Source organism: Branchiostoma lanceolatum, chromosome 18 (assembly GCF_035083965.1).
Source record: "Branchiostoma lanceolatum isolate klBraLanc5 chromosome 18, klBraLanc5.hap2, whole genome shotgun sequence".
Taxonomy (NCBI): domain Eukaryota; kingdom Metazoa; phylum Chordata; class Leptocardii; order Amphioxiformes; family Branchiostomatidae; genus Branchiostoma; species Branchiostoma lanceolatum.
Window position 1 is genome coordinate 14,734,566 of NC_089739.1, and position 20,734 is coordinate 14,755,299.

General features: G+C 39.9%; 2 protein-coding genes across 4 annotated transcripts in view; one reads left to right on the forward strand and one right to left on the reverse strand.

Annotated features, from left to right (window-relative positions):
* LOC136424486 (mediator of RNA polymerase II transcription subunit 30-like) lies at nucleotides 1–14,967 on the reverse strand. 2 transcript variants are annotated; one of them, XM_066413094.1, is made up of 6 exons: nucleotides 14,879–14,967; nucleotides 7,405–7,581; nucleotides 6,270–6,350; nucleotides 5,775–5,852; nucleotides 2,860–2,958; nucleotides 1–463 (listed from the first exon to the last, which is right to left on the reverse strand). In XM_066413094.1, exons 2-6 carry the CDS (start codon nucleotides 7,573–7,575, stop codon nucleotides 350–352), a joined length of 543 nt encoding a protein of 180 aa, XP_066269191.1. In that variant the 5' UTR covers nucleotides 7,576–7,581; nucleotides 14,879–14,967; the 3' UTR covers nucleotides 1–349. The 2 variants fall into 2 exon arrangements, with proteins under 2 accessions (XP_066269191.1, XP_066269190.1); XM_066413093.1 differs by having other exon boundaries at nucleotides 14,874–14,917.
* The window catches only part of LOC136424485 (uncharacterized), a 23,103-nt gene continuing 17,332 nt past the window's right edge, over nucleotides 14,964–20,734 (forward strand). The window contains exons 1-5 of one of the 2 annotated variants that reach the window (XM_066413092.1): nucleotides 14,964–15,071; nucleotides 16,428–17,167; nucleotides 17,647–17,780; nucleotides 19,407–19,520; nucleotides 20,419–20,529. In XM_066413092.1, the coding sequence (XP_066269189.1) occupies nucleotides 16,441–17,167; nucleotides 17,647–17,780; nucleotides 19,407–19,520; nucleotides 20,419–20,529 (1,086 nt within the window). In that variant the 5' untranslated portion in view covers nucleotides 14,964–15,071; nucleotides 16,428–16,440. The remainder of the gene's footprint in view (nucleotides 15,072–16,427; nucleotides 17,168–17,646; nucleotides 17,781–19,406; nucleotides 19,521–20,418; nucleotides 20,530–20,734) is intronic. The other variant, XM_066413091.1, reaches the window with a different exon arrangement.

Consider the following 20,734-nt stretch of genomic DNA (forward strand, 5'->3'; position numbering starts at 1 on the left):
GAAACAGTCAACAGAATGTTTATTTAGACTTCAGACATGCAGAGAAGCCTTTCTTTTGAGAGGATCTCAAATAAAAGAATGGTGATGATTTCAATGAAGATACAAATTTTTCATATTTTTCAAGTGCTAAATTTTCATCTTAGTTTATGGTACAAATAACACATATTAGTAACAAAATAAGTCAAAAGTATGTAAACTATGTATGTATGTAAGTCAAAAGGTTATACACTTATATAGTGTAAGTCTATTCAGGTACAGTACGGGTACACTACTGTTGTAGCATTTTTGTACTGGGATACATTCCAACTCCCAACCGTGTACATAATATATATCAAACCATAAGTGTGTTCTATCTGACAGCAGAGCGTGCACTGTTGGCCACCATCATGGCGTTCACATCCCAGATCAGTTCCCTTAGCTGGTCCATCAGGACCTTCAGCTGTTGGTTCTTCTGCTTAACCTTCTGTAAACAAAACAACAACAACATCTTTGAGTACTTCTGATTCAATATTTCTCATCAAACCTATTGTAGAAAGTGGTTGTGAATTTGAATTCTGGTTGTAGTTTCTCTGGGCCATTAGTGATGTTTTAGCATTACATGTACAAGCAACATTCTGCCTGTTTTTGTCCCAAGTCTCATGCCAAAAAAAACATGACATGTAGCTTTTTGAAGTCTCTGGATAAGGCCTAATACAAAAATGCTGTGTTTTCAGTTACTGTCCCGACAAAATCAGGGTTGGTAATGGTAAGTAGGCTCTTTTTGTAGATTTTGGTTGAGGTTATCAAACAAATTCTGGATCAGTTTCCAATTGAAATGCATCAGGTCATCTGAACTTTTCAACATCATATTGTTATAGAGGTACATGTACATATGTACAGTCAAACCTGCCCAAGGCAACCACCCAGGTGACCGAGGAAAAGTGGTCGCGTTAGGCAGGTGGTCGCCTTGACGAGGATTGACTCGCAACATGTTTCCAGGTCGAGGTCTTAATACTGTACATGGATGGAAAATGATGTGATTTTAGATAGCATAACCACCAGCAGGTTCGATTCTCATTGACAGAAAGATCGTACAAAACTTATCTTTCTCGTTATCGTTGTAATGTCGGTGTACCGTTACATCGTGTACAAATTTTCGTTATAATTTTGACTACAAAACAATGTCTGCCTCGATTATTTCGCAGTACCCTCCCGTCAAATAATACACAGTCACGCAAAAACATGTATAAAACCTAAGTTCAGACCTAGGAAAAATCCCTAGAAAGAAACTGCCGACCCCAGCCTTCTTTTGGGCGCCGACCATTGGATAAAAGGGGCAAAAAGTTTTCGATCCAACAAATGAAAACGGAACGCTGTGATATCGCTGACAAGCTCACGACCGCATCGAAAGGGTCAGCGATCACAAGTAAGCAACACCCCAAAAATGTTTGTGAGATTCATGGGAATAGCAAGAAAATAAGAATCTTGATTTTCATCAATAACGGGAAAAAACGTACATATACAGAAGTTTGTGTTTTAGAAAGGTCAGCGGTTCGCCAACCCCCTAAACCAAGATGGCGTCGGGGACCAACAACATGTCTCGCCCTATACCGGTATGTATTGCCCACTGCAAAGTCATTTTTCGGCGGGATTTAGTAAGACACAGACAATTTTTTGTTGTAAATACAAGATATGGATAGTAATCTCTGTGAAATCTGACTTTCCAACGCCATGCTCCACGTAATCGTCTTGAAAAGTTTAAGTTCAAACCGAACCAGAAGCTTGCGATATTCTGTATAAGATTACCAATTGGGCACAACGTTAACATCGATATTAGGAAGTATTTTGTTCTTTTTATCTACTATGTTTACAGTGTGAACATTTCATCAAAACACTCTATTGATAAATCAATGCTATTCCATAGATTTTTGTCCGTCAAGGTCTTTTTAAAAAAACATTTACATCATAGACAGCAAAATCCGATGTCATCACATGCTAGAAAATGGTCGTCATGGGCAGGGATTGTGCTTGGGCTTATGGGGAAAATTTTCGGGACCGAGAAAAAACGGTCTCCATGGCCAGGTGGCTGCATTGAAGAGGTGGTCGCCTAGGCAGGTTTGACTGTATATACATCGCACAAGCTCAAGTATACTAATAAACTGAACAAAGGGGTACAATGTTTAGTATACATTCTTACATGAACTGTTCAAGGTCTTAATCTGTAATAGCAAAGTGTGAAATGCAGGAAATCTGTTATGAATTTTGTCATTGAGGTGTCAGCTTGAAAATGTTACCCTGTATGTCCCTTGCAGCGATCAACCCAAAAGAATGGATTTTGCTAGGGTCGGTCTGGTAACTAGAAACACAGCATTTTTTCCTTAAAACCTTATGACAGTTTACAGTTAATTAAAACTACATTCCTTTGGAACAGACACACACAGCAGGGCACATACTGTAAATGCAGAAATGTTCGCGGTGGTTTTATGATAGCGGTTTTCGCGCCACCGTTGCACCGCAAACTTAAAACCACAGCGACCATTTTGTCCACTACGGTAACAGTATGTGACTATAGCGCTGTCCCAAACTTAAAACCACAGCAAACACCCTATTTTTGTCTTAGCGCGAAATAAAAACCATGTGAACTTAAATGCATTTACAGTAATTAGCCATCATATTTGCCCTATATATTGACATTTTGATGCTGCAATGTTCAATAACAGGAGATGGGTGTGTGTATACTATATATATATGTATACATACGCAAACGCATACATGCATGTTAATTGAAAAATATTATCATTGTTATCATTATCAGAAAATGATGTATTTTAATTTCAATAATTCTGTGATATATAACGGGTAAACGATTCTCCAACTGACCTCCACCACTTCTCTTCTCTCCTCATTTACATATCGGACAGAGTCGCTCTCCGAGTCATCGTGTTTCCCCTCCAGGTGTTCCACGTACGGCACCAGGGCCTGGGGACATGGGGCAAGGTCGTGGCAATGTCAGGCAACTGGTCATTTGCATAAAGACATACACTTCTACACACATTAATTCAACATGGAAAACTTTCGAAATAAATAAACCAAAATTGAAAAGTGTGAAAAAAGCTTTCACATACAGAACAAGAGTTCTACGACCTCATACCTTCGCGAAATGATTTTGACCTTTATGACTGACGTATTAGGAGTGTTTTTCATCAATCAAAAATCATACCAGTTGATCCTCCTCGCCCAAATAACATAAGTTGTCCAAACCTCCTTGTTATGATTATGAGCTTAACAAAGAAGGTTATGCTAACATTTTTCATCAATAATGCAAATAAGCTCCTTATTAGCATAATTTGATTCAATGGTGTTCACATTCACACAACTTCTAAATGCAACAAGTATGAAATTGCCGTTATGTACTAGTATGGAATGATAGTAGTTTCTCATGAATTATGCAAATTAGGCCTACATTTGCATAATTTCTATCTATTGACATTCCTCTCTTCCTCAGTTACAAATGTCACATATTTGAATAGTCATATCATGGAACACAGCAGGTTTTTAAAATTGCCTCATTAATTATAATCTGATTTGCATAATTATCATCCAATCATACAAAGCATCACATAAGCTATCTACATAACAAAAATCATGACCATCCATCAAGCCCATCTCGAGTTATATTATTTTCTCATTAATTATGTAAATGAGGTTCTCATTTGCATAGCTGATATCTATTAATATTTCTCTGTTCCTCAGTTACATATGTCACATGTTTGCGAGTCCTATCATGGAAATTGATGAATGTATAAACTTTCCTCATTAATTATGCAAATTAGTTACTGATTTGCATAATAAGTATCCAATCATGTACATCATCGCTCAAGCTATGTACATGCAAAAAATCATGACCTTCCATCAAGCCCTTCTTGAGTTATTCCCTTTCTAAGTCTGAAGCAAAACCTACCCCTGCAGTTCCAAAAAAGTTGCTAGGGGGCCCAAACCTATACCACTTACTCTCTGCCCAACGAGCTATCTACCACTCAAAAATCAGTTCCATAGCATGTCCACAACACGAGATATCATAACAGGAAGTTCCGCTGCAGTACCGTAACAAGCCGATAGGGGGCCCAAAATCTAATCATTTTCAGGTTTTATCGAGACCTACCAACAAACCAAATACCAAGACAATCCTTCCAAGAATTCTCGACTTATCGTGTTCACTAACAGACACACAGACATGCTCGGTATTCCCATGCTGTGGCACTGCATTAATGACTGTTCTTACTCATATAAGGCCGTGTATATCCAACTTTGGTCAAAATTTGTATGTTTCAGTCTTTTAATTGGTGTAAGGAGATATCTTTGTGGTTTGGTTTCACATGCTCCGAGTGGACTCTTCCAGGCTGGGAGTAGGTCAAAGTTGACGATTGTTTTCGTCTGTCAGCTGTTACGAGAGAACGAGCTGGTCAACTGTCTATTTTCTTTGCATGATTCTAAAGTAGACAGATGTGGCTTTCTGGTGCATAAGAATTTTTGGGGCTTGCAATTAAGGTGAATCCTTTTCTGAGCCCTTGTTTTAGTGCTTTAAAGCATTACTGCCTATATGGGCAAGCCTATCTCTTGTATCTGCCCTACAGCTGGCTGATAGCCAATTTGTCCCTGGCAGTACATGTGACTGACGTTTCCTGCCTGCCTCATGACCCCTCATGACCCCTCATGACCAACTTTGCCCCCGATCTACCCGTATCAATATCCCCAGGGCCCTGAAACAATACAGCCCACACGTCGCAACCAGAACGCATAGTAAAGCATACAATTGAACACATTTTTACACTTTTCTCGTTAATTATGCAAAACACTTCGCCCAAAATCTAATCATCTTGAGATGTCCCACATACACACCGACACACCAACTACGACAACAAACCATCCAGGCGTTCTCGACTTATTCTGTTCACTAACAGACACACAGACAAGCACCGTCGAATAACCTTCTCGACGAAACCATTCGTCGCGAAGGTAACTACATCTGAATGGCACATCCTGCCACACCAGATACAAACAAAATCACACAGGAAGATCAAACAAGGACTGCTAAAACACATGAGAGACTCTAGAATGTGAAGTGCATATGATGAAACACATTACGCTTTGTTACTTTGAAATAATAGTATGTTATTGTAATTCTATGTTACCTGTTATGCTGACTGTAATCCTATGTTATGTATTTGTTGTCCTAGAAGAGTAGCTGTTACTTAGAGTCTTAGGTAGACAAATAAAGAAGAGAGTTGAACTCCAATAAACTCCAATAATGCAAAGGTTATATACACATGTACAACAGTACACTTACTAGTAGGTAATGCCTTCACGTATATAAATATAGTAATATAAACATCAATTGTTTGACTATTGTAGGTGTATGTATTAATTAGACATATTAATTAAAAACACAGGCGTTGAATGGCCGAGTGGTTAGGTTAGCGGCCGACATGTCACAGGTTCAGTTCCTTGCATTCCTGGCTAGATGTTGTGTCCTAGAGAAAGGCACTTCATACGACTTTCCTCACACAACCCAAGTGTAAAAATGAGTACTGTACCTAACTTTGGTTGGGGAGGTAAAAGGCGTTGGAAGGAGAGGGATGGGCTCCACTTTCCAATACTGTGCCTACAACCCACTGCCCCTAAAGCCTCAAAACGGCTATGGAGCTATCTTTACCTTTTTGACAAACACAGACTCATGCTAACACAGACATACTACATAGATGCCTGCTTAGATACACAAACATACAGAAACTCACCTCAATATTAGAGTGCTGGAGTCCTGCTGTGCTTTCGTGACATTTCTCATAGATCAACCTCAGCTTTCTGAACAAAACCTGCAGAAACATTGGCAACAATATCTGTATCTCGGATTCTGTATAGCCAGTATAACCAACCTTTAGCGTAACACACCAGCTTCTATATCATTCTGTATCTGTATAGCCAGTATAACTGACCTTAAGTGTAACACACCAGCTTTTCAGGCACCAGGCATGACAGCAGCTGGTTATATTACACTGAACGGCCTGTCACACCTAACTTTTGCACATCTGACTGTAAGCATTGTTTAAATCTTCCATCTAACAAAGGTGCCTTAATACTAATTTCCATTGTAGATAGTTCAAGCCTTAGGGAAACAATTTTGCGGTGGTTTTTGGTGAAGCGGTGACAGCAAAAACTCTGAAACATACATTCAACCATTGCAAAAATTGCATTTCCAGTAATGGCATGAGAAGTGCATATTTGTGTCCCACCTCCATCTGTCTGACTAGGTCCTGGAGTTTAGTCTGTCTCTCCTGGTGCACTTGGATGTTGGGGTTGACTCCATTTGGAAGCTGAAACAGCAAACACACACACAACCAGGAATATTAAACTGCATTGGGTTGAATGAGTGAATAACAAAGTTCTTCATTCAAAGTCACATATTCACAAGAGCCCAGAGCTGTCTCCAGGACCCGTCCTTCCGTCCCAGGACAGAAGTTTGCTTCTTGGGACGGAGAAAATTCAACCCTTTCCATCCCAAAAATATCAATTTTATGAGATAAAACTGATGAAAATGTATTTTTTTTTAGCTTAGAATGACAGATTCAACAATGAACATTAAAAAATCGGCTCCCTGAAACAACGAGTGGGACGGACAAAAATGTAAAGCTGGAGACAGCCGTGCAAGAGCCAGTCATCAACTGTGATGAGGGGGGATAAAAACCCAGCCACTTCTGCGTCACACCTCAAGCATGTTAAAGGTCCCCTGACTGCACATATCAAAAACTGTAGGGGTGTGAGTGGATCAACCCTATCAGTCTAGTCTAGTGCAGCATACAGTCCCTAAACACCAGACCTGAACTGGACTTGTTAAGACGTTTATGTTCAAGTAAAAAAAAAATTGACTGCAGGGACCAAATCCAGATTCCCAAAAACCTGTCTCTCACTTATATTCTCCTTTCTGTTTTGAACAATCTAGAACCTTCCATAGATCAGGAAATGTTTTGCTGTGATAAGACATTTCTTTTTTGTGTGTTCAGCTGGGCTTTTGTGTTTACTACTGACACTGTATATCATGTTGCATGTATATTATATGTAAAATGTTTGCCAACATGCAATTTTACATTGTAACCAAAAAACAAAACTATTTCTAGCACACATAAGCCATGGGTTTAGCCTTTAGGTCGGACTTATAAGTCTGAACCTGAACCTCTTGACTTGAATCTGGACTTGCACCTGAACATGAGTTTTGGTACACGGCACTAGTTTCACCCAAGGAGGTTAAAATTTTAAACTCCTTCAGTCCTTCTTTCACCTTTTTCTCAAGCTTGTACTGAACATTAAAGAAACAACTATGTAACATTGTTTACTGGATGTGCTATACAAACAAACAAAGGAAGCATCTACCTGCCACGTCTTGAGGAGCCCGAAGACTTCCTGAGTCTTGGAGACGATCTCTTGTACCGTTTCCTGTCCGATACGACAGAGCGACGCAGTGTTGACCTCCTTCCCCGCGGTCCCACTGAATGTCTGCTGGGGGTGGGGGTGGGGGGCTGGGAGTCGGTCCTTTGGGTTCATGGCCACCTGTCAACAGAACCATGACAATCAGGTACTGCTGTTATTAGCTATCAGTAAGTGTCAATTAGATCCGTGTACCCAAACAAATTGTAGGAACCAAAAGAACATGATGTAACATTAACGGAGATCGAGCTCAAAATGGTTGAGTCCAGTTTTACCCTTTCAGCCTAATTAACTGATCCCCCGACTTTCATGTGTTGAACAAGTTTGCTGAGTCATTATTTCCTAAAATGTTTGGCAATGAGTGAAGCTCCATATCAAGTAGACATCTCTAAGATATTTTGATTTTACAATTAGCCTTCAGATATTAATATATTGATATAATAAGGACTTCTCAATTTTGCCACCTTCAAGTCTCGTGTGGGCCTTCAAATTACACATTGTCCAGACATATTTGGTATCTATGTATCCAGCAGCACTTACGGCTATTTCACAATCAGGTGTACCCCTTTTTTTCCCAACATGTTACCAGTTGATAGCAAAGTCTACATAACATATGACTGTTTCAGACTATCATTTCCTGACAACTTGTGCAAGAAGGAATGCAAGGAAAAAAAAAATTCAAAATTGATTAATATTTAAGAAAAATATTGACCGAAACGTGACCTAAAATTGGTCCATTTTAAGCGTTACCAGGGACCATTCATTTTTACTAATACTTTGCATTAGACCTAAAAGCACATTTTGTACTTGCAAATTAAAAACCACTTGCTTTCTACATGCAGTTATATGTCTACTTGTGATATTTCACTTTTATTGGATTATTCTATGCCATTTTTTGCTCCAACAGGGCTATTTTCCACTTTTACCCACGTGTTACCAATTTTCTGTCTAGTTTTAAATGAATATTTCTGAACCTGTAACACTTAATAATATTCTTGTATAGCTGGTGATTTGGCTTTTAAAATCAATGTATGATATGTACGAAGGTACAGAAGTAGAATGGAATCGCTCGCTCCATTTTATGACGTACAGTTGGAGATCAAAGTCCAGGACGCCATTTTCCGAAAAAATCTGTAGCGTCCGTACCCCCCCTTGATTTCAATACTAGGAAAGTCCTGCAGGCTAATGATACTGATGGTTAGGAGGCCTCTACTGGCACATACTAAAACACAATTTAAACCATTGCTGTCATAAAGACTTTGTCTGATATAGCACCATGAACATCAAAATGTAGCGTCCGTACCCCTGTAGCGTCCGTACCCCCTACCTGTAGCATCCGTACCCCCATTTAAAGTTTTCAGCAAAATACTGCCAAAATTGCTATCTAAATAGTACAAATCTGAGCTAATACATCAATGACAGTTGAAACAGATATAGAATGTTAAAATTTTCAGTAAATTTGTGACTTTGTGATGAATTTTAGATATGTTTTTGCCTATTTTGGGGACAAACCTGTATACATTTGGTACACGGTAACACCCCTCCCAAACACTGTAAATGGTTACTTCCAAACCAGCCAAATGTCTTTGAGATGAAAGATGATACCCTCCAAGAAATTTAAATGTCCCAGAATTCTCACACCATGTGCCCTGATCCCAATTCAGTTGGTGCAGTGGTTAATAAGGGAGGGGGGGGGGATACGGTATTAGCAGAGGAGGCTAGACCCCAGGATGAGAGTCAGCTCAAAATAAGGATATTGAACAAAAGAGATAAAGCCATTGTGTGATCCATCAAAAATTCAGTTTATCAGAAAGAGCACACTGTAAGAAACAATATGGTTTTTGTTTGAAGCAAATTTGATGTTGTATGGCTGAGAAATTGGCAATTTAAGATTTTGGGCCTTTGATTCCTACAAGATTCGCTAAGTAAGCAATTTTGTCATTTTTCATATATCTCAAGAACAGAACATCAGACAACCACCAATTCACCTGTGTAAGGCTTTATTGTGAACATTTTGAAACATACTTATTAGACAACTCAGGCTGATAAGCAAGAGAAAAGACATGCATCATTTACATGGCTGGGGTGATTGAATTTGAAGAACAGGTCTGGAGGAAGAAGCTCAATTATCCTTCATGAAAAAAAATGAAGTATACATTTGGCCAGAAAACAAGAACACCTCATGAGAACCAACAGAAAACATCCTCTGAACAGTGGGCTTTCCTCTCCTGAACAACTTCAGAGAGCAAGTCTGATTCTCTGAAGAAGACATTGAAAATTAAAGAGCATTTCAGCCAAGAGCTTGAAACAACACCAACAAGTAATTCATTCAGTGTTATAGGACACAGTTTGTAGTTCTCTCTTTTTAATTTGATTGATTAGTATGGATAAACTATGTTGGTTAGTATAATAGGATCTTTTTTATCATCTTTGTATCAATTAGCAGATGTAAAAGTACAAGACTTTCAGAGCTACATGATGTATGTAGCGTCCGTACCCCCTACATTATTGTCCCTATTCCTGGAGTAAACTGCGAAATTTGCATATAACGAGATCAAACGAACTGTTGTTTTATTTCCTTGTGATACTTTGACGATATGAGAAGTGTTGTTTCAGTCTTGTGTGCAATCTAAGCTTGTTTGATAGGTAAGACCCACGTCCAACACCGTGTTCTGAAGCGCTAAAGATCCATAATGGAATTTGGAAGAAATCTTTAATCAAACTATCCTGCTCATCCTTTTCTTTGTTAAAATACTGTGACAGCATTTGTGAATGCTTTAAAGAACAGCCATAAGCAAATAATTATTGTTTTAATCATTGTTTTAAACAGTTCAGACAAATTGATAAAGCACCAATATATGAAGTCTATTGTGTAGCGTCCGTACCCCCTTGCCCACATGTACATTAATAGTAATTAGAAATGTTTGCAAGTCATGCTATAATCATTACTGCTGGAGTTTCATGTAGGATCATCTATTGGATGAAACAGTGCCAAATTTTAGCTGCTGAAGTGTCTGGATGAAGAATAATACTATTTGACCTTATTTTACAGATAAACAATAGAATAGCGTTTAAAATCATTTTGCAATAAATGACCAGAAAATGCCCACACATGGATATACTGCAACTTATTGTGGTTTTCTAGGGTGGGAAATGGTAGTTATTGAAGATGATAAGGATTAGCAACCATTTGTCATTCGTCATTTTGAATCAACAGTATGTTACTGTCCAAGTAGTTTTAAAGTTGTAGCGTCCGTACCCCCCCAATGGTCCATCCATAGAAAACCCTGCAACGAACTTATAAAAGCTTGTTGTGCGGAGATCCTTTAGGATAGTATGCCCAAAGCATGTACCTTTGAACTGGCAACAACAAATTTACAATATAATAAAGTTGAATTTTGGCCCCCAGTGGCAAGGTTGGGGTACACCTGATTGTGAAATAGCCGTTACTCTACAACACTGCAGTGTGACTACATGTACAAGTATCATAGCGACAAAGATTTTTATCAATATCTTCAAAATATTAACAAAAATGGCAGGAATGGAATATTCATGAATGCCTACTAGTAGCTACTAGTAAGTACTGGGAATCTGCACCACTATGGTCACACTGCTATCTTTCTGTAAATTTTGTCTACTTTCCAATGAGGTATTTTTCCATACAAAGTATAATTTTATGGAGGCCCACAAGCTAGTTAAAAATAAGATGTCAAAAATCTAACTTTTGCCTTCTCCAGAGGTGAAATATGATCTTTTTGTTTGGATAAGTGAACAATACAGCTAATCAAGGTGTTTACATAGCACCCTGATGGCAAGGTAGCAGACTACATGGGGAGGACAATAGCCAGTTCTTGGCTTGTTCACACCTCACCTGGCAGTAGTAACTGTTATGCACTAGACAGCTATAATACACAACACAGCTTGGGTTAAGAAACAATAAACATTATTTTGTGTTAGCTCTTTTTTAAAGCATTAGGCTCCAAAGACAACATAAATTTCCCAATTTCAAACTTTCAACAGTTGCACGACGGGAGGGAGGGGGTAATCTCAGAAAGTAGCGGGTCTGGGGCCGTGAAACTCCGTCAGAGGCCGGGTAAACATGTGAACCGAAGACTGCGCTATAATATTTAGCATTTCGTACCGCAATTAACTCAAAACGAGCAATTTTTCAACATTTTTGGCCTTTTTTTAGACGATTTTGCTGTAGTGCGGTCAGGAGATGCACCGTGTGGTCAGGAGATGCACCGTGCGGTCAGGAAATGAGACCGTGCGGTCATTAGTTGCACCATGCGGTCAGGAGCTGCACTTATACGGGGGTGTGTAATGACCAGTAACGTAACTTCTAAAAAAAGTGGGGATAGGAAACAACGATAACATCAAAATGTAATGGAATTTGTTTAACAATTTAACTACACTTACACATGCACTATCCAGTTTATCGTCTGTTCTTCCCCGATGCACGGGGGATAGACGTGCTAATGCACTGAAATTAATCTACAATTGGTACTCTATGGCAAGGAGGTTTTTTTACATGTTTTCTACCTCCTTGTCTATAGTAATATCTTCCAACTTAGCTAAAAGAGGGCTTTTGTGGGGGGGGGGGGGGGACCTATATCAAAAGTTGGATATGATAATGTATCATTCCCCTAAGTTCTGGAATACAGTTTCTGGAATAAAAATCATCAAAACGAACAAAACCTGCATCACACCCAGAACAACATGGGGGATTATCAGACTATAGATTCAGGTTACATTAGGTTCTCCTTTATATGATTCTCTATAATAGGTTTTATGTCAGGCTATATGTTATGAAGATGGTCACATTTGATAAAACAATCGACTAGTAATGTTGATATATGAGCATCACACAAATTAGAAAATTTCCTAGACACAGGGAATCCTTTGTCAATCATAATACACATCCAGCACCGTTCCCAGACAGCCAAACATTTCACACTCCACAGGATGCCAGGTATCACCTCACCTGGTCCACTGGCACCCCTCCTGTAATGTTTTCACACTGGGCAGGTAGGTAGCAATTATCAAACAATAGGGGAAATCTGGAAAATTCAGGGTTAAAGGCTGTATCCATGCGTTGCTAAGGTGGCCAACGCCCAAGTGACAAGGGGGTCCTGAATTGGACTTAACTGAGATGAGAGGGTGCTACAACTTCGGCATACCCCAAACTTCCAACGGATTTTTAATTGTCTCCTTAGGCAGAAGTGAGCCATACTTGTTTTAATTAACGGTGCTGAATAGAATCTAAAAAACTACATGCATAATGAGCTGTCGTCTGATGAATGAAACATGAATTTGTCAGTAAACAATGGCTACGTTGGATACAATAAATGCAAGGACATTGCGTAGTGGCAACTCTCACATAAAACATGTCCAACAGTCATCACGCATTTATTTGTTGTAAAAGAGGTGGAAAATGAGGGGTCTAATCCGTCTAAATATAAACTGGATGTAACGTTACATCCTACCTGACCGAAAACTACTAGTACTATAGTCTACACTACTCGACTACACATGAGGCATATAACGCTTGGAACCATTAATTCGACACCTTTACGCCAACGCACCATTTCATGTAAATCAACAAGCGGACTTAAGAGTATTTCGGTAATCATTGACTGTATCGTGTACGTTGTTTTTGCCGCAATTGCTACATGTGTGTAACTCTTCCAAATCATTGACATATCTCGGAAAAATTACGTCTTCAACATAGGACCCGATATGACGGCGCCTTGCGTAATCTGTTCCAAACGAACCATTAATCCGACAGTATACAACAATGTCGCTGTGAACCGATAATTTCAATAGTCAGAACAACGGTTATTTCCCGATTTATCGGTCAACCAACGGCCACTTACACTAGTTACTATAGGCGCCACATGTCACAGTCGGTACGCCGCCAATGCACTCACGATACTGCGGTCAAAATAAATAGTCCTGAAAAACATCGTCCTACGGCAGACCCGTTCTTATGTTCCATTGCACTGTCGTGGCTATTATAAACCTTGAGGTCTGATACTTAAGCCTGCTACAGCTATCGAAATGCGAGTAACTAACGTTTGCTTGCACTACTGCCCGGTAAACAAAAATATATGCCAGGCGGAAACGGAAACTATCCTAACACAGGTCATCGGCCTGTACCAAGCGAACATCAATGCGGTAGAGGGGAGTACGACTCTCGTGTGTCGCTATCGTCTTAGCCGCTGTTGGGATGTATGTTCCGGAAATATGAAAATAACACGTGTCTTTTATAGAAATTGCAAAAACTTTACTTTTGCATTTAATTGCTGCCAAAATTCAATTATTTTATAGTATAACCTTCCAATTAGCATGCTAAACCCGTAGTGAGACGGTTGGTATGGTCTTCAATACCTGTTTGCACTAGCTTGCACGTGGCTCTGGACTTTTACATTTGAAAATAGGGGAAAATAGAAAGAGTAGTTAATTTGTTGACGTCGGTTACTATTTCCAATTGCTGATGACCTGTAAACACTTGTTAGACATGTCTATTTAATAATCCAAGACAGAAAAGGGGAAAAATGAATAAATATAAATGATCTGCATCGTCTGCTATTGCTCACGTGATCACCCGTATGATTCTGGGAATATTCAAAATGGCGGTTTCCGAAGACGCGATCGCAAAGCCTCTGGATAATTCGCGCTTTGTTTGGATCAAGGACAAAACTAGACTTATTTGCTGTTATTGAAGGACATATTGTTTATTCCTATTTTGATCGATACAAGTATAGATATGTAATGTGATGATATGAAGAAGAAAATGTCGACATTATGACGGTGTGTTGCCGCTGCTCCCTCTCCCATGATATACGTAACGTTAAAACAAACGGTTAGTAAATTGACGACCTCGTCATTGCAAAGTTTGATCTTCATGAACTTACGACTGTACCTTTTTGACATCAGTACTTAACTCGTATTGGAATGCAATTAATAGTTTTTGCGTCAACCTGCTGAATCTTGATTGGCAAGCCAATACTTAAAAGTGTCGAATTAAAAGGGTGTCGAATTAATGGTTCCTAGCGTTAACTATACAAAACACAGGTACACGGGTTTAGGTACATGTGTGGGGGTCGTGATCAAGGATGTACCTCGAGTATGTTAAACGGCACTACATATCAGCCTATCACTCATATGGGTACCTATTAACTGTACTTCAGACGAATATGAAAATAGTCACTTTCAGCCCGCTTTGACATGGGGGGGGGGGCACGCATATGTCTAACATATGTTAGATCTTGCATATGACGTTCCATATGTCGTATCAAAATACATTAAATGTTAGTGATCTGCTAGCTTGTGTAATCTATGAAAGAAGTGTATGCAAATGATGAAGATCAACGTGAACAAGGCCATAGCAATGCAAGTAAAGAGTGACAAACCTTACCAAAAATCCGGCACAGCCAACGAGACGGAGAGATGGTAGGCTTGTTGACCTTTGACACTTACTTCGAGTCTCGCGAGGAAAGCCGATGATCCGCGAGAGTCCGCCATCTTGCGACGAGATGGATCTGAGGTCCTAGGTTCGAGTCCCGCTGACGCCGCAATGTCCAATTTTTACTAACTTTTCGGCGTTTCCGGTACGTACAACCACTTTTACATCATATTTCCACATTAGTAGGCAGTAGATGAAGTATTTTTGTGACTTGTGATTTCCTGTATTCGATGTAATTTGTTTTTGTGGTCAAAGAGGTTTGTCTGACTCTAAGCATCACTTGTTATTTTTTACCCAAGGAGGTTTCCCCACTTTTCTTTGCTGGTTCGTGCTAAAAATAGTTTTTAAGCCGGGCTCGAATGATTTATAAACCTCTTTTCGCCCGAGATACGTCACTACATTATGATATCACTCCAAACTTTCCTTGGTGCCGAGTTTTCCGGACATTTACTTGCTACCTTGCGTTTGCGTACTACTAGTACTACTAGATATACTAGATATACTATACCGCCACCGTGCACAATCATGAGGGTTCGATCCCCACCATAAATATTTTTCACGGTTCCATCCAAAATTTGAAGCCAGGCAGTTTTCCTACTTGGTACCTTACACGGAAGGTTTGACACTGTTGCATCTAGAGTTCAAAGACTGCATACCTCCACCAAATTCAACTTTAATATCATGCATGAGTCTGATATTCTTAAGTTATGAATATTACTCTCCAAGCAGAGGAGGGGTTCCGTGTGCAATATTGTCTCTTTGATTATGCAAATTAGATGTTAATTTGCATAACTTTTATTTATCAATGTCCCTTTATTTCTCAGTTACATATGTTGCATTTCTGAATTGTTGTACCATTGAATGAAGTGGGTTTATAACATTTCCCCATTAATTATGCAAATTAGAATCTGATTTGCATGATTACCATATCATTATATCAAGTAAGCCTTTTTTTAGCTATCCGCATAATAAAAACAAGTACCCCAGGCTGGTATACAGGTTTTGAATGTATATCCCTTTGTGGTTTGACCGCCAGCTGCCGGGCCCCTGGAGAATTCTTGTCCCAGATTTGAACCCAACAGGTGCCAGCTATCATAGCATGCCTACAATGGACTAATAGATTTTCCTCATTACGTATGGAAATTAAGTCCCAATTTGTATAATTTGCAATTCATTGTGTACATCTCTGTCTAAGCTACCTGCATAGTAAATAACATGAAATGAAAATCTGTTGCTCCTTTCTTCAGTTATTCTCCTTGGAAGATTTTGACAAATACGCCATTGCAGTTCCAATGTCACATATCCAGGGGGCCCGAAATCGACCTTGACCTTTCTCCTCCCAACACATACCAAATATCATTACAATCCATCTAGACGCTCTTCAGTTATGCTGGCTTTAAGCATCCGGACGCACACACATACACACACGACGAAATATAACAAAATATAACAATAAATAACAAAATATTTATGCACATGCACATGTACTTCTCGGTTTCAGTGGAAAATATTAGATGGCAGACAAGTCAACTCCTGGATCAGGGGATGCCACTAAACAGGATATGACATCATCAGGGGATGCCACCAAACAGGATATAATATCATCTGTTGACTATGGTGACATGACGCAGTCCCCAGTAGTGTCAAGTCACCGAGGACACAACCGAGGCCAACCCAGGGGAAGGGGACAACCCGTGATGGCCAGGGGATGGCCACTCTCACGTGCGGAAACCCCTGAACAATCCTTTTCGAAAGTCTCTCCAAAGATATCAAGGGGTTCAGGTCAAAGGGGAAGGGTCAAAATTCTGGTGGGGTCAATGAGATCAAGAGCAGGCCGACTGAGGACACCGACTAAGTACAGCAGCGAAAGTGATGGGGATAAAGGCAAGTCTGAAATGGAAAGTTTATCAACACCAGACACAAAGCAGCAAAAGTCCAGAGCGGGTGAAAAAGATGAGCAGTCAAATTTGGATGGAGAGAAAGAAGGAAAGATAGAAGAGACAGATGACGTGGTTGGAATTACCCCAGTGAGAAAGAGGAGAGGTCGACCACCAGGAAAGAAAAACCAAAAGAGTTTGGAGAAGAAGGAAAGAGAGAAGAAAAGAAGCAGACTTTCCTCTGATGAAAGCGACTCGGAAAAGCCACATGAAGCAGAGATCAGACACAAGGATGGAGGGGTGGAGGAAACGACAAAAGGAGAGGGAGAAATCTCGGTAAAACGTCCAAGACTCAGAGCATTAGGCAAGTTTGGTTTGTTTGTTTGTTTTGTTTGTTTGTTTGTTTGTTTGTTTGTTTGTTTGTTTGTTTGTTTGTTTGTTTTTTGTTTGTTTGCTTGTTTGTTTGAGCCTTTGTTTATCTATGAGAAGCTCAAATCATTGTTGGCGGAATAACTACATTGGGAGTAGAGGCCAAAGCTAACAAGGCTGGACTCCAGGCGATGTGTGTATACATGATGTAGGCCACTTTTCATTGCTGTTATAAGGAAGGAGATAAGGGTAAAGTCTGAGTAGATCCATAAATATATATTTAAAACAGTACATACATGTACACCATAATATTTTTATGTTTAAAGAAGCAGTCAATCAATTTTTGTGGCCTTGCAATGTCGTATATGGTTTAAATTTGGTATTTTCACAGTTTTATTTTTCTTAAATTCAAAATTCAATCTTCTCATACTTGAGCAAGTTATCATTACGTTGTCTTTGAATTTTTTATGAAAGGAGTCACACCCAGATCTATCAGGCAATGCAGGAGGAAAGTTCAGAAAGCATCAACAGTCGATGAGGATGCAGGTAAAGAAGAGGAAGAGGAGGATGATTCACAAAATGGACAAGATGAAAAGAACATTATCATGGTAAGTGATAAAATCAAGGTTTCACATGTACTTCAGTATCCTTAAACCAGTGCTAACATTTGGCTGGTCGTGAGTTCAATATACCCATCCAAGTCATCCCAAAGAGTTAGAAATGGTACATATATAGCACTGCTTTTTTTGCATAGCTCTCAGTATGAAAAGCATATAGTAGTTGAATACTAAAGTAATACTGGACTGACCCCCCCACCCCCACCCCCCCTCCGTGTACACTAAACGTCGGGCAGTAATTTTCTAGCGAGGTCCAATCATATGGCTGTTAGCAAGTCACTGAACGTCACCGACAATTAGCCAATGACGGCCGACTTGTGGGTTGTTAACACCCTTGGTCTTATGTAAATGTCATCAAATCAAACCAAGCGCATTTGAGTTGTTGTTTCCATTTTGTTCCGTACATCTACGTAGATCTATCAGTTTGTAAAGTTAACTTTCATGATAACGCGAAGGGACTAAAGAGATGAAGTTCAATGGCGCTGCACTAGCGCTTATAGAGCGGTCGTTACGGAAGGGAATAGATTCCAATGAAGATGAAATTTATCGAGTCAACCCAACATTTCCCACCCGAAAGCAAGCTGTCAAAGACGGGCCGCATACAAAAAAGGAGGGAAGTCAAATTTTTCGGCTCGATTATGCTTAACGTGAAATGCACTGGCTGCGATATCCAGGAAAGTTTCGCCTCCTCCCTACGTGAAAGAAAATAGGTTCTCCATAGGCCCACGAATTACGCAGACTCCACCTTCGGCCTGAACTCCTACGGGTTACCTGTCTACAGACTACAGCACAGTAGTGCCCAACCAAAACATATGGTGTCGGAATCTATACGTTTTGTATGTGTCACATTGTCTATGGCTGAAAATTATTTCCGAGCTTGAAATTTAAAACAAAAGGTAGGGTACGAAGTGCTACAGCTTACTAAACTGTAACCATGCTACGATTCCAAAATACTCTCCGAAGCGAGGCGCAACGGCTCTGTCAAATTTAACGTTCTGCTCTACATAGCCAGAATGAAAATTCATCCGGTGTCAAAACGCGCTGCAAAGTAAAAGGAAGTCCTGTGGAAACTTCCTTTGTAATGTATTGCCGCTATCAACAATCAACCAGTAGTCGACGGACAATGGGTGTGAAATATTCCTTTTTGACCCTCGCGTGCCCGTGGACTGGCGTTAATTGGCTACTTTGCATTTGAAAGGACCGGCTCTGTGGGCGTTGACCTCGCTAGAAATCTACTGCCTGTCGTTAAGTGTTGAACACCCCCTCCTCCCCCCATGTACACGTAGTGAACACAAAGTTTTGTGGCCCAAGGGCTGTTGAAACAGAAAAGAGCATCACCTTATTCATCATTTGGTGCATGGAGGACCATAACAATATCCTTGTCATGTTGGTCTGTGACCATTTTCTTTTTGGGATAGAACTATATTTCCCTGGCATGGTGGCCATTGAAGTTGCTTCATTTTCTGTAGATATTAAATTTAGAATAGGTTAATAGCTTCTTTACTCAGCTTTTTTAGTGTCTTTTAAAGTTATCAACAGGCGGAAAATGGTGGTCAAAGTCAGATTCTGACATTATCTGTATATGTCAATGCCTAACTGAATATGTTACTTTTACAGAACACCTGGAGACAAGAAGTTGAAGAGAAGGGTCATTGTGTTTGTTCAAAGTGCAGCTGTCACAGGAAAATTGTCAAATCCATGTGGAAGCACTACAGCAACTGCCAAGGCAAGGTGGGTCAGGGGGAGTTTATTTTACCAGTGCTTATAATTAATTGGGGGTTTCATCATAAGGTTTGATCCTTGATCCACTCTTATTATTAAACCCACTCCCACAGCTGACACCTGTAATGTAACCAGTGGGTTGTTATCTATGTAGATGCACCTGACACCTGTATAATGTGTGCTGGTAGCCTGGATGCTAGACCCGCAAGCTCTAAAATACCAATTCTGTGGGATATTTTAGAGGTTAGGGGTCTGGCATCCAGACTAGTGTGTTGGTATTTCTATACTGACAGCTGACATCCGTAACCAGCTGTTTGTTGTTACTCTGACACCTGTAACTGGTATGTTGTAATTTCCATACAGACAGCTGATACCTGTAACTAGCTGCAGTGTATTATAATTTCCGTACAGACAGCTAGCCTAACACCTATAACTAGTTGCAGTGTATGATTTCTGTACGGACAGCTAGCCTAACACCTGTAACTAGCTGCAGTGTATTATAATTTCTGTACAGACAACGGACATCTGTAACCAGCTGCAGTGTATTATAATTTCTATACAGACAGCTGACACCTGTAACCACCTGCAGTGTATTGTTATATCTGTACAGCTGACACAGTGTGAATTTTGGCGTATAGGTATAGTTGTATTTTTGTAATTGAGGTCCCAAGAAAACTTTTTATTTTTATTTTAGACCCCCAGCAGTAGGCCGACACCCCCTTCCTGAAAGTAGTGTGGTATGGTCAGCAGGCTACCAGACGAATGACCCCTTATGGGAGGGGGATATCTGGGAGTGATTTAAGGGGGTAGGGGAGGATCACATCTAGGGCTGTGGCATTGAGAAATTCACAAATATATCCTGGAGATATGAGATTTTGGATTTCTTGTTGTTTTTTTCTCTGTACAGACAGTTCACAGCTGTACCCAGTGTGAGTCCAAGTTCAGCACTAAGGGAGGCCTGAGGTATCATCTCATGACTGCCCACGCCACCTCACCTGCTCAGGATGAGCCAGTTGATGTAAGTTAACTCTCTCTCTACTAGTATATATAAATGTTAAATATATTAATATATGTTATGTGTCATACCTGGGCCAGGATAACGTTCGATACAGGTGTTTCAGACAGGTCTTCATTTTACCGTATTGCTTGGGCTTCAAAGTCGTTTTTGAACAGGCTTCCACAAGATGATTGAATGCACCTCTTGTACACCGGTTTGCGCCGCT